Source organism: Prionailurus bengalensis, chromosome D2 (assembly GCF_016509475.1).
Source record: "Prionailurus bengalensis isolate Pbe53 chromosome D2, Fcat_Pben_1.1_paternal_pri, whole genome shotgun sequence".
Taxonomy (NCBI): Eukaryota; Metazoa; Chordata; class Mammalia; order Carnivora; family Felidae; genus Prionailurus; species Prionailurus bengalensis.
The window spans coordinates 75,790,098-75,804,266 of NC_057351.1; the positions used below are offsets into that span (position 1 = coordinate 75,790,098).

At 44.4% G+C, this 14,169-nt stretch overlaps 1 protein-coding gene across 4 annotated transcripts in view; it reads left to right on the forward strand.

Annotated features, from left to right (window-relative positions):
- Positions 1 to 11,636: 11,636 nt before the first annotated feature.
- LOC122493316 (SEC23 interacting protein) overlaps positions 11,637 to 14,169 on the forward strand; it is a 44,533-nt gene continuing 42,000 nt past the window's right edge. For 2 of the 4 annotated variants that reach the window (XM_043597710.1, XM_043597711.1), the window contains exon 1: positions 11,701 to 11,949. In XM_043597710.1, coding sequence (XP_043453645.1) covers positions 11,787 to 11,949 — 163 coding nt within the window. In that variant the 5' untranslated portion in view covers positions 11,701 to 11,786. Of the gene's footprint in view, positions 11,950 to 14,169 lie in introns of all 4 variants that reach the window. The other 2 variants (XM_043597708.1, XM_043597709.1) reach the window with 2 other exon arrangements.

The window sequence follows — 14,169 nt, forward strand, 5'->3', positions numbered from 1 at the left end:
AATAAAGCGAAAATCATAATAGAGCAAATCAAATGAAGTTTTTGGTTTCCCAGGGCACATGAAGATTATGTGTACACTATGCAGTAGTCTATCAAGCGTGCAATAGATTTAAGTCTTAAAAAGTATATATGTCAATTTAAAAATCTTTTTTAACTTAAAAGATGCTGTCATCTTAACTTTCAGCAAGTCACGATCACTGATCACAGATCACCACCATAACACATGTAGTAATAACGAAAATGTTTGAAATACTGCCAAGATCTAATACAACCCCACGTAGAGATACCCAGTGAGCAAATGGTCTTGGAAAAATAGCGTCAATGGACTTGCGCCAAATGTTGGTGTCACCAACTTTCAATTTGTGAAAAAACGCAGTATTTGGGAAAGGCAGTAAAGCTAAGCAGAGTAAAACCATGTGTGCCTCTCTCTGGATACCCTAAGATTGAAGATGGTGGCATGAACACACACAAAAAGATCAAATCTAGGGGTAAACTTTTAGTGAGGGAATTCAGAAAAACATCCAAGTTCAGGGATGAAACAGCATGTTTCTCCTAGGACTGGAACACACTGAGAAAACAGAAATATCCACAGCTGAAGAAAGAGCGTGTTAAACAGGAGGATGATCTGAATGGAGACTGGAAAGTGGGAAGCCTGAGAATAAGAACGGAACTCGAAGCTCAAGCCCTACTTAGGGCAAAGGCGGGTGGTTTGTATTTCTCATTGTGAAGTAATTAATTGGTCTACTGGATTATACATCTGGCTCTTGTGAGTTTGGGTGAGCTGAGAAAACGGAGTTTCAAATCCAGGGCACTACCACCACATCGTTCATTTATTCATGTGTTTAGCAGAGAGGATTGCCAAGTCCCTTGTATTAAATGGAGAAATCCCATATGTTAGTGTCTTGACCAGTAACGGGCAAATTAAATGTATGCGGACGTGAAAATGTCTGCTTTTAAGTTATAATAATTGCAGATTGATTTGCTTCATATGAAATTGCCGATGGATACCAAGTCAACAGTGGCGAGGAACACTGAAGCTTTAGGTTTCTTCCTCTGTATTTAGTGACTTAGAAACAAACTATCGCTCAGATTTACTTAAAGAGACCCCACGATGCTTTTGAAATGTCATTATTTCATTTTGTTTATATATATATATATATGTATATATATATAGTTAACATTTATTTACTCCTGAGAGAGAGAGAGAGAATGAGCAGGGGAGGGGCAGAGAGGGAGTCACAGAATCTGAAGCAGGCTCCAGGCTCTGAGCTGTCAGCACAGAGCCGGACCTGGGGCTCGAACTCACAAATGGTGAGATCATGACCTGAGCTGAGGTCTGATGCTCAACTCAGCCACCCAGGCACCCGGAAATGTCATTATTTTAAAATGTGAATGATCATAACACCTAATTTTTCTGTGGCAAGATGTGTTGATACTACTACTAAGTAGTTATGAAAATGTAAGAGGCCAGGGAGGATCCATAAAAGCACATCTCTGGGGCAAGATTTGACTTCCCACCACCACGAATGGCACCGCTGCCCCCACACCAAGCCTATATTTTTAAGGAGGGCATTAAATAACCCTGTCTACCTCTGTGGGGTAAAGGCAAAGGATGTTTGAGGACTTTCCTGAAATGTGACATTTACCCTAGGACTTGAAAGATAAATAAGAGGTAACTAGGCAAAAAGTGAGGGAAGAGTGTTCCAAGCCTAGGAAAACAAAGCTTGCAAACAAAAATTAAAATAGTGACAACTTATTATATGATTTGGCTGCGAATCATCTTTATGGAATCATAATAAAGGTAAAACTTGAGTGTTAATCTAACCAATGTTATAGTTTAACTTCAGCGAGAGGCTAGGGGGAAAGGGTTCATATATGTGATGAGGACAAAGATCAAAAGGGGCAAAATCCTCATTGTTCACCTGGAAAGTCAACAATATAATGCAAACAGGAAAAACATCAGAAGTGGCAACGTAATCATGTTAATTTGGAAACAGAAATCCTGAAAGAATCAGCAGAAAGAGTTGAATGCAGTTGCCTTCAGGGTGGAGTAAATTTTTTTAAACATTTGCTAGTTTTCTACACATTTGTTATTAATTAAGCCTCAACTGCACTAGAATTTGCACTAGACTGTAAGATCCTTGAAGCAATGATTTTGGTAGTTACATGTCATTTTATTCCCTAGCACCTAAAACAGTGCCTGGCATAGCATAGGTGCTCAATAAATGGTTTCTGAATGGATAATACACATTTTCCATCCGTTGCCTAAATTTCCTCTCTAGGTGTTAAGCACCTTTTCTTGGGTATCTTTCCTAGAGCCTTTTGACCTGTTCTGATCTAGACTTGCTGCCCTTTACCTCTGGTACAAAACTGTCTTCCTAGGATCGCCTACCACCATTATCCATTATCCTTAAGATTCTCTTTCCTTTCATGGTTTCACTGACCCTTCAGAAAAATCTGTTTCCTCCATCTTCCATAGCTATAGATAGATTTCCTAGGGAAGACCTGCATTTTCTACTTACAGACGTATAGCTGAGGCTGGTTGCCCAACGAGGGACTACATTTCCCAGCCTTCTTTGCAGCTAGGTAGGGCTTTTTGATTAGGTTCCTACCAATGAACTGGGAGCAAATGTTATGTCTGGAACTTCCCCCTCAATTTGTTTGGAGAAAACATTTGGCCTGGATTTGTTCTTTCCTCCTTTGTGATGGACAGGATGGTGATGACTACAACGACTCTGTGTGACAGCCTGGATTTGTATATGAACATTGCATTCTGAGGCCTCTTTGTTACAACTGCTAGCATTACTCTAAGTAATTCAGCAAGTGGTGTAAGTGGGGTGTTATCACAACAAACACAAAGTAAGGTGGCTCTAGTTTAGTGGTTGGAAGGAAGGTAGCAATCAGTGAAAGATGAAATGCTTGAGACAATGAAGGAGACTGATTTCATTCAGGCTGTTGCAGTAGGGAGAATGTTCGTTCAGAAACATCTCAAAGGAGAGTGGTAAAGTTTGAGTTTCATAAAGCAAGGAAGTCGTCGAGGAAGAATGGAGGTGAGCCTTATGTTGGAATTTTCAAGAACGAGTTGGTCTTTTGCATTTATAATCCTTTCTTGGAACACAGAAACAAGAAGGGATTTCTTAACTATCCCTGTTTTCTGAGGAGTGAGTGGGGGCAACTACTAGGGAAGCTGGACTCATTGACCAAGTTCTGACTTTTCTAGGCCAATCGCTGCAGAGGTTGTCAGAGTTCTTTTGTTAAATATGGTCTGGCCATTGTTTGTATATTCAGCCTCCCCGAAATACCGTGCAGGCCATATATGTAAATTAAAAGTCACTAGTAGTCACATTAAGAGTTGATAAAAGGTACAAACTTCTTTTTTAGTTATTTACTTTTTAATGTTTATTTATTTTTGAGAGATATACAAAGCACAAGCAGGGCAGGGGTAGAGAGAGAGAGAGAGACATAGAATCTGAAGCAGCTGAGCTGTCAGCACAGAGTCTGACGTGGGGCTCAAACTCACAAATTGTGAGATCATGACCTGAGCTGAAGTCGGACACTTAACCGACTGAGCCACCCAGGTGCCCCGAAAGGTGCAACCTTCTAATTATAAAATCAGGAAGTCACGGGAATGAAAAACACAGCATAGGGAATATAATCAATAATATTGTTATAACTTTGGTGACAGGTAGAAACTACACTTGTGGTGGTGAGCATTTCATAATGTTTATAACTGTCAAATCAATATATTTTACACCTGAAATATATATCAGCTATACTTCAATTAAAAATTGAAAACAAACTGGCGTGCCTGGGTGTCTCAGTCAGTTAGGCATCTGACTTCAGCTCAGGTCACAATCTTACACTCCATGAGTTTGAGCCCCACGTCGGGCTCTGTGCTGATAGCTCAGAGCCTGGAGCCTGCTTCAGATTCTGTGTCTCCCCCTCTCTCTGCCCCTCCCCTGTTCATGCTCTGTCTCTGTCTGTCTCAAAAATAAATTAAAAAACATTAAAAAATTAAAAAAAATTGAAAACAAACTGAGGCACCTGGGTGGCTCAGTTGGTTAAGCCCCTGACTCATGATTTCAGTTAAGGTCATGATCTCAATGTTGTGAAATGGAGCCCTGCATCAGGCTCTGCACTGGGTGTGGAAACTGCTTGAGATTCTCTCTCTCTCTCTCTCTCTCTCTCTCTCTCTCTCTCTCACCCACCCACCCTTTGCCCCTCCCACCCTGAATGTGCCTGAATGTGCACACATGCCCTCTTTCTCTCTCTCTCTAAATAAATAGAAAACAAACAAACAAGAAACCATAGTGAGATAATATTACACACCGGTTAGAATGGCCAACATTTAAAATACTGGCAACACCAAGTATAGATATTACTGGTGGGAAAATAAGATGATGGAAAAGGGGCACCTGGGTGGCTCAGTCAGTCAACCATCTGACTTTGGCTTAGGTCATGATCTCACAGTTATCGGGCTCTGTGCTGACAGCTTGGAGCCTGCTTCACATTCTGTGTCTCTGGCTCTCTCTCTGCCCTTCCCCCACTCACCCTCTGTCTCTTTCTCTCTCTCTCAAAAATAAATAAACATTAAAAAAAAGATGACGGAAAATCATGTGGCAATTTCTTACAAAGTTGAATATACATGACTAGAAGACTCAGTAATTCTACTCCTAGGTGAAATGAAAACATTTCCCATGAAGATTTTTACATAAATTTTCATTGCAACTTTAATAATAATAGCCCCAAATTTGAAACAACCTAAATCTCCACCAACCAATGAATGGATAAGCAAATTGTGGTATAGTCATATAATAAAACACTACTTAACAAGGAAAAAAGAATGACCTATGATTCACATGACATGGATGGACCTCAAAAACATTATATTGATCAAAAGAAGTCAGACACAAAAGAATATGTACTATATGGTTCCATTTATACAAAACTTACTAAAGACAGATGTAAAAATGTAAAAAATAGAAAGTAGATCAGTGGTGGAATAGGGCTGGGAATAGAATTTATGATGTTATTAATTGGCTGGAAAGAGGAACACAAAGGAATAGTCTAAGGTGATAGATTTATTTTTTAAAAAATATATTTATTTTGATGGGGTGCCTAGGTGGCTCAGTTGGTTGAGCGTCCAACTTTGGCTTAGATCATGGTCTTGTAGTTTGTGAGTTTGAACCCCGCGTGGGGCTTGCTCCTGTCAGCACGGAGCCTGTTTTGGATCTTCTGTTCCCCTCTCTCTGTGTCTCTCCCCTGCTCCCGCTTGTACTCTCTGTCTCAAAAATAAATAAAACATTCTAAAAATGTTTAAATGTTTTATTTTTGAGAGAGGGAGGAAGAAAAATAGTGTGCATGCATGAGTGGGGAAGGGGCACAGAGGGAGGGAGAGAGAGAATCCCAAGCAGGCTCTGTGCTGTCAGTGCAGAGCTAGATGTGGGGCTCAATCCCACAAACTGTGAGATCATGGGCTGAGCTGAAATCAAGAGTTGGACGTTCGACAAACTGAGTCACTCAGGCATCTGTAGGGTGATGGATTTATTCTATACTGATATTTTTGTCAAAACTCATAAAATTGTATACTTACAGTTCATGCACTTATCATGTAAATTATACCTCAATAAAGTTGATTTAAAGAGTAAAAAGAGGGGCAGCTGGGTGGCTCAGTCGGTTAAGCCTATAACTTCAGCTCAGGTCATATCTCATGGTCCATGAGTTCAAGCCTCGCATTGGGCTCTGCGCTGACAGCTTGGAGCCTGGAACTTGCTTCAGATTCTTTGTCTCCCGCTTTCTCCCCACTCACGCTGTCTCTGTCTCCATCTCTCAAAACTAAATAAATGTTAAAAAAAAAAAAGTAAAAAGAAACAGATAACATTAATTTTAATAGTAGGGTGCCTGGGTGGCTCAGTCGGTTAAGCATCTGACTCTTGGTTTCAACTCAGGTCATGATTCATGGTTTCATGAACTTGAGCCCCACATTGGGCTCTGTGCTGACAGTGTGGATCCTGCTTGGGGTTCTCTCTCTCCCTCTCTCTCTGCCCCTCCCCCCCACACTGGGTTTGTCTTTCTCAAAAATAAATAAATAAACTTAAAAAATTTTAGTACTATATTTAACTTGACATATTCCAAATATTGTAATTGGAATAATCAATATAAATGTTATTAATGAATATTTTATCTTCTTTTTTTAGAATGAATTCTTTGAAATCTGGTGTGCGTTTTACAGTTACAGCACTTCTCAATTCAGACAGCCACATTTCCAGACCTCGATAGCCACAGGTAGCCAGGACCATCAAGTGAGGCAGCACAGGAGAGACCAGGGCCTCAGTATTCAGATCAGAGGAGGTAAGAATCTTGCTCAAAGGCATTTCCAAGGGTCTTTTAAGATTTCTCTGGTAAACTAAAGAGTCCTGCCTTATGGCAAAGGTCAGATCAAGGATGTAGCTTTCCCATCTATACCTATTAGGCTGACAGAAAAAGGGCTCAAGTCAGACAAGGAAGTAAAGAACATGGAACTTTCAGGAAATAAAATGCCAGGAGCTTGGCCTGAAAAAGTCTGCAACTTGTTAAGTTTTAAGGCAAGTCTCAGGCCCCAGACTCATAGGAGAGACAGTGGGCTACCAAAGCTGTACAGCCCCCAAAGAGGACATGCCTCCCCGTGCCACTTGGGATATAGCCATGGATGGTCAGGGACAAGAAGAAACCTCCCTGAGGGCAAAGCTGAGGCCAGGGAGGACTGTAGACTGAGGAAGTATTTCTAGAGGCCCAAACCAGGGGCAGTCAGGACCAATCAAAAACATTCTCCACTCTCAGGGAGTATTTTCAATTTATGCCTCGCAGGATTTAATCATTTCTGTGCAACAGTGGGAGTCTCCATACAGTTACCCTGTTCTCGGTCCATGACTGTCTAATGTGCCCTATCGCCATAGGTGAGAAGCCACATCCAGGCACAGTGGAAAGGGCTGAGCTGCACCCGCAGATCCTAGACTGTTAAACAGGATGCAGCATGTTGCTTCCTTTGAGGAGTGAGTATATTCTACATTTGGGAAGAAGGGTTGGCGTTTGGTGGCCAGAGGGGCAGACTGTGGTGGCGATCGTCATTTGCCCACTAAAATCTTCTTTCTTCATACAGAACAGTTACAGAATTGTAGGTAGGATGTGGATACTCAGGTGAGGACTGTATTTCCAGCTGTTGTACCAGGAGTGCCTTTTGTCTAAGTTCTCACTAGCGGAATGTGAACAGAAGTGATTTGTACAAGGTCTGCCTTACTTCTTAAGATGAGACATCTGTGCCTGAACTGCTCTGACCTCTGGCCGCTGCCTTGGCTGGCAAAAAACTAGAGCGGCCTTGGAAGCCTTGTGTTGAAGATGAAAAACTGGTTACCTGCATGTACTCTCATGTGGGAAATGAACCTTTACTTTGAGCCACTGCATTTGGGGTCTTTTTCTTTGATTATTCCCTCCCCCGCATTTTCTCTGTCTCTATTCTTAGCAGAACTCTTAATGTACAGATATTGGCTTTCCTTGCCCAGCACTCTAATTTTCTTATGTCTCTCTCCTAGCTCCCATCTGTTTGTCTTTTTGCTTTACTTTTTGGGAAATTTCCTCACTATTTATCTTCCTTCTACTGATTTTCTTGTGTGTTCCCTGAACACTTATTTTCTTTTTAAAATAACATCCTGGGGGCCCCTGGGTGGCTCAGTTGGTTGAGCGTCCGACTTCGGCTCAGGTCATGATCTCACGGTTTGTGGGTTCGAGCTCTGTGCTGACAGCTTGCTCAGAGCCTGGAGGCTGCTTTGGATTCTGTGTCTCCTCTCTCTCTGCCCCTCTCCTGCTCATGCTCTGTCTCTGTCTCTCAAAAATAAATAAATGTTAAAAAACATTTTTTTAAAAAACAACACACCGATCTTGTTTCTTGGTTACTGACCCTCTTATCCCTCTGAGGATATTATTGACAGATTTTCTAAGTCTTTTTCTTCCCGTGTGGGTTGTTTCTTCTAAGTTGCTATTTCTCCTTCCTTTGGTGTGTGTCTTGTTTTGATCTCTTTCACATTAAAGGATCTTCTCAACTATGTGGTGATCGTATTTAAAGTGTGGGGACCAGGGGCACCTGACTGGCTTAATCCGTAGATCATGCAACTCTTGGTCTCAGGGTTGTGAGTTTGAGCCCCACATTGGCCACAGAAGGGACTGAAAAAAAAAAGTGGGGGGACTAACAAGGTGATTGGGAGCTCAGAGCATATAAATAGGGATTGTTGATTGTGAACTTAATATGGGGTGATCTGGCTGGGCTGTCTTCCTAGGGACTCCAGATTTCAGCACCTCTACATTTCTCTTTCCCATGCCCCAAAGAAGAATTTTCTAATCTTCTGCCTGAAGGTTGAAGATCTGGCAGCCAGTGTTCTCAGAGCTGAGTGGAGAAACTTGGCTGGGGTTGTGGGAGAGATTATTTTTTTATTCAGTATGTACATGTTTGCTAAGTGTTTCTTCTGTTACCCACTCCAGAAGGGAAAATTTCGTCTTTTTTTCTAGAAGGGGGATGGTTTAGTGGTCCAGTTACTCAGAGTTAGGGGTACAGACCTAACAGCTTCTCCAACAGTTTTACCCAATCTTCCAAACTCTTTAGCTTCACTGCTACCTCCTGAGGTGCCTGGGGTCATCAGACCCTCAATCTTATGATGATTCTGTGGTGCAAATAAGTTGCTCTTGGGCTTTCCCCATTACTGGTTTGCTAAATCACCTACTACAGGTCCATTTTTTTGTGTGTGTATGCAGAATCTTGTTGCTGCGGAATCCTCTCCTATCCCCCTTATCCTTCTGGGTTTAAAAATCAAACACACCTATTTGTGTTTTCCACAGAGTTTCAGGAGGAAGGAAATGAAGACACTTTGGTTCAATCTGATGTCTCTCCCCAGGAATTACCCCAGGAATTCTCTGCTCATGCCTACTGCAATTGCTCTAATTTGAGCCACTCTCACGGCTCCCCTGGTCCACTGTAGCAGCCCGGGTTGCTCTTTCCGTATCTACTTTATTACACTGAAGTCAGAGTGGACTTTCTACAGGGCAAATGTTATTTCTCCACCCTCTTTTATTAATTTTTTTTTTAACGCTTATTTATTTTTGAGACAGAGAGAGACAGAGCATGAATGGGGGAGGGTCAGAGAGAGGGAGACACAGAATCTGAAACAGGCTCCAGGCTCTGAGCTGTCAGCACAGAGCCTGACGCGGGGCTCGAACTCACAGACCGCGAGATCATGACCTGAGCTGAAGTCGGACGCTTAACCGACTGAGCCACCCAGGCGCCCCAGCACCCTCTTTTATTAAAAACATTTTTAATGTTAATTTTTTAAAGAGAGAGACAGAGAGCGAGTGGGGGGAGGGGCAGAGAGAGAGGGATGTGAAGCAGGCTCCAGGCTCATGAGCTGTCAGCACAGAGCCTGACGCCAGGCTTGAACCCACAAACCGTGAGATCATGACCTGAGCTGAAGTCGGATGCTCAACCAGGTGGGCCACTCAGGCTCCCCTCTCTACCCTCTTTTAACCCCTTCTTTGGCTCCCTGTTGCTCTTGACTTGTAAGCCCCTGCATCATCTGGCCTTGCTCTGCTTTTCATTCTCATCTCCCAACATTCTTCCAGTTGCTCAGTGTGGCATTTCAGGGTATTCCTACATACTGTGACTTTTTTTGAAATGATCTCTCATTGCTTCCTCCAACCCCCCCCCCCCCCAAATTTTCCACTTAACTTCTACTCATTGTCTTTCAGGGCTTGACTTTAAATTTTCTTCTTCGAGGAAGCCTTTCACGTCACTCAACACTATGTAGGTCCTTTGTTGATGGTCTGATTAGTCTAAATATTTGCTATCTTGGGGCGCCTGGGTGGCGCAGTCGGTTAAGCGTTCGACTTCAGCCAGGTCACGATCTCGCGGTCCGTGAGTTCGAGCCCCGCGTCGGGCTCTGGGCTGATGGCTCAGAGCCTGGAGCCTGTTTCCGATTCTGTGTCTCCCTCTCTCTCTGCCCCTCCCCCGTTCATGCTCTGTCTCTCTCTGTCCCAAAAATAAATAAACGTTGAAAAAAAATATTAAATATTTGCTATCTTTTCTCACAGAAGGGTTATACCTCCCTCCCCTGATGGTGTCCATATTAGACATAATATGGGAACTTGGGAAATTCTACATTACAACTGTCACCACTGTTTACTTTCCTGTCTTCCTGGCCAAACTTTGAGCTCTAAGATGGAAAGTTTCTGTGTCTTTCTTAAACACCACCGAACCCGCGGTGTTTGGTGTAGTGCCTTGGTCACCCATAGGAACGACAAAGACTCTCTCCTTGACCCAATTCTAGCAAGGTTTCTAACAGTGTAAGGCCATGTCCCTAGAATGACCCCAGTCCTCCTTAAAACGCCTGCCCTGAGAAAGCTCAACGCTGCCAGGAGAACTTACTGTATGTTCCAGCCAAAACCTGGTGCTAGGCATTTGGGCCCCTGAGCTCCATTTCAGAGCAGTTACTTTAGAAAACTTGCAATTCTATATCCCTTATAATTTTGAGGTGTAAATCTGCCATACAGAACTGTCTTCTCAAGGCCCATCTCCTCCCAGCCTGGTGGTATATTGCTCTAACTTGTACAACTGCCTGTCATAAAGATATGAGAAGTTTGTTTCTCCTCCAGATAATTGGCAGTTAACAAACCTAGGTGGCCTAGTCACGTGGACCAACATCCCTTGGCACCTTTCAGTGCTTTCCCCTTAGCACTCTGATCTTTGGAAAGTCTGCAGTCTTTTGGGGAAGTTCAGTTCAGTTCACGATGTACCCTCTTTCCTGTTGTAGTAGTTATTACCCAGTAAGATCTATCCTTACTGCTTTAACTAGTGTCTCACTTTGTTTATCTCTGACAGTAAGCACACTAAATAGTTACTGAATTAAGTAAACAGGTTCTGCACAGGAGGGAATGGCTGCAGGGGAGGAGTTTCATTATTTCAAAGCTTCTTTTGGGGTCTATCTTCCTCTCCCTCCCTCCAAAAAAGCTACTTGTCTGTTATTTTTTATTTCATAATCTCTACCTACATGAAAGGTGACAATTACATCCAAGTCACCCACGGCGCATTTTGGGATTTAACTAATCAGATTATTGTAGACAGATATAGAAAGCTATTTTAAAATGTAGCATCTCCAAATTTCAATTCCCTGGCTCCTTTTTTAAACATGGCTTAAAAACTTCAAAAGTTTTACCGTTTCTATTTCTGGGCCAACAAAAAGAGTTCAGTTCAGTCCAGAAAGACATGTGGGCGGGTTGGATGTGAGTGCTAGCGTGGGTGAGTTGGGCTCAGCTTTGGCTACAAATGGCTCAACACCTCTTCTTCCCTCCCAGTGGGGACAGCGCTCTGCTGACTGCTCCCGCAGGTTCCCGCTGTTCCTCCAAAATCTTGCCAGTTAAACTCTTCTGTCGATACTTTTAGGCAGCCCAGCGCGCCCCCCGCAATCCGTGACCCTCAGCGTCAACTCGATTCAGAACCAGCAGTACTGCCACTCCCACGCTCCAGTCCCAGCCTCCGCCGCGGCCGCGCCGGGGAGTGTCACGTGCCAGGACACGGGCGTGAAGCCAGCGCCGCCATGTTGGTTTCTGGCGGCGCTTTCCAGGGGAAGGGCAAGGCCGCTGACGAGCCGATCCGAGTTCCGGGCCTTGTGCGCAAGTGCGGAAGTGTGCTGGCCCCGAGTGTGACCGGTTTCCGGCCGGTGGTGCCGCACCGGCTGCCAGGAGACGTGTAACGGACGGTGGGCCGCAGCCATGGCCGAGAGGAAACTTAACGGTAGCGGCGGCGCCGCCTCTACCTCCTCATCGGGCACTAACTTACTCTTCTCCTCCTCGGCCACGGAATTCAGCTTCAACGTGCCCTTCATCCCAGTCACCCAAGCCGCCGCTGCCTCGGCCTCCTTGCTCCTGCCTGGAGGTAGTGGGGGCGGGGGTGGGTGTCCGGTGGGAAGAGTGTGTGCAGGGAGGCGGGCGGAGGGCGTGGGGTGACGAGGGTCGGAAAGGAGGTATTCCTTGCGCCTCGATGCGACTCTGTGGGTGGTGGGTGGCTTGCCAGGGCCATCCGTGGCCAGGTTTGAGTGGCCCGGGGACTTTGAAATATTGGAAGTAGGGGGCCAGATCATGAGACTTGGCTTTTCGTCGAGGAATCCTCTGATCCGAGGGCTGGACGCTCCACGCTGGCACTGGCATTGCACAGATTTTTGTCGAACACATGCTAGTGTGCCAGGTGCTGGCAGGGAATGCAAAGAGAATAGTGCTTCTCAACTAGGATACAGTAGGAGATCTCCTAGGATAGACCTGTAATACTTGCAAAGTAGAGGTACACGATGCAGTAGTCATCTTTCAAGACAGTGCATCATCACATTGTCTAAGAAGCTGTTTCCTGTTCTCCTTGGCCCCCACTCCTACGTGCACCCTAGCTCTTTCATTTCCTTATTATTGTCTAGGGGTGTTGCTTTTTAATGATTGTGTGGCATTACCCAGACCACAGTATCTAGGGGCACAGACTGCGTTCCAGCCCTGGCTGTGCCAGGAACTTGCTGTATGACCTCAGGCATGTTACTTTACCTCTCTGTGCTTCACTTTCCATGTCCATACAGCCTCATAAAACTGTAAGGAGAAGTGGATTGATTTTTGTAAGGTGCTGAGTGCAGTGCCTGGCACATAGTGTTACCTACATGTTTGTGAAATAAACATATCTGCCTCTCTAGTTGGACTGTGGGCTTCTTGAAGTTTGCAGCTGTTGCTAGAGTGTGTGCAGAGGAGTGGCGTGAGTAGTCAGTGGGGACTAGATCACGAAGCGCCTCATATGCCGTACTGAGGAGTTTGTAGTTCATCCTGTAGGGTGTGGGGGAGCCTTCGAAGGATCTTAAGGTAACAAGGCAGTGAAACTGGAGGTGTGTTTCAGAAAGACTGGAGTTTTCTGAGATTGCACCAGAGTAAAGCTGACTGCAGCAAGAGCGGTCAGTCTGGGGGCCACTGGGAGTCAGGCACGAGTGGATGGCACTCTAGCCCTACCCAGCCACATTGGGTATGAAGAGCAGGGAAGAGAGGGGAGAGATTTTTTAGACTATAAATTGTTGGGCCTCAGTGACTCCCTGGAGGCCATACTGTCAGCTTTATCAGCCCAGAGGCTCCTTCTCTTCCTTCAGTTTTAGCCAGAAGACCTGGCTCCCTAACTGGCGTGTAATGGATACTGTGTACATGTTTCTTGAATGAGTGTCTGAATGGTTAAATGAAGGGATTGAGAAACGAAGCGGGGGAGGAGTCTAAGAGATGATGTTTTGGTTTGAGTGTCTGGATGGATGTTGGTGAACACCTGTTGAGATAGTGCGGTGTGATAAAAGCGCATGAAGGAGGACAATTAAGGTGGTAAGTTCTTTTTCAGGCTTCGTAGGTTTGAGGTGTATGTGGCTGAGTCTGCCAAAAGTGTTGAGGAAGCAGTTGGTTGATAGGTTCTGGAGCACAGGAGAACGCTCCTGGTTCGAGACAGATTTGGGAGTGTCAAAAGTGTACAAGTGCTCATTAAGGTTGTAGGTTTCGATGCCGAATGTGTCCACATGTAATTAGAAAGTGCCCCTGAGGTGAGAGGTCAGTATTTCATTTGCAATTGATGCTAATCAGAAAAAAGTCTCTTGGATCAGGTTGATCCCAGGTTGTCTTAAAGGAAGAAAGATACCACAGGGGTTTGTTAGTTTGTTTCCATTCCATGTTTTTAGTTGTTGAGAGGTGAACTGAGAGATGTAAGACAAGTGAGGTCCAGGCAGCTGAAAAGAGAGAGAGGGAACTGGAGATGTATCTCCAAAGGAGAATAAAGCCAGCAGACAAAGGGCTTTGTGAAGGAGGTGAGAATTTATTTTTGGTTACAAAGAAACAATGGAGAGGAGTATTTTGAGTAGTGGAGTATCTCAGTTAAATTGATGTGTGAGAAATACAGTGGGAGCAGCCTAGAAGCTCAAGCCAGAATCTCTGTGAGCCAGTGAAAGAAGGCCTCTCAGGGGGCAAGGATCACAGTGTGCCTGTGTGCTGAGTGTGGGTCTTCTGTTGGGCTCCATGCCTCCAGCAGTAGGAGATAAGAGGGAATGAGCCGGGGGAAGGAAAAGATTAGGAAGAAAGTTTCTTTAAAAAAAATTTTTTT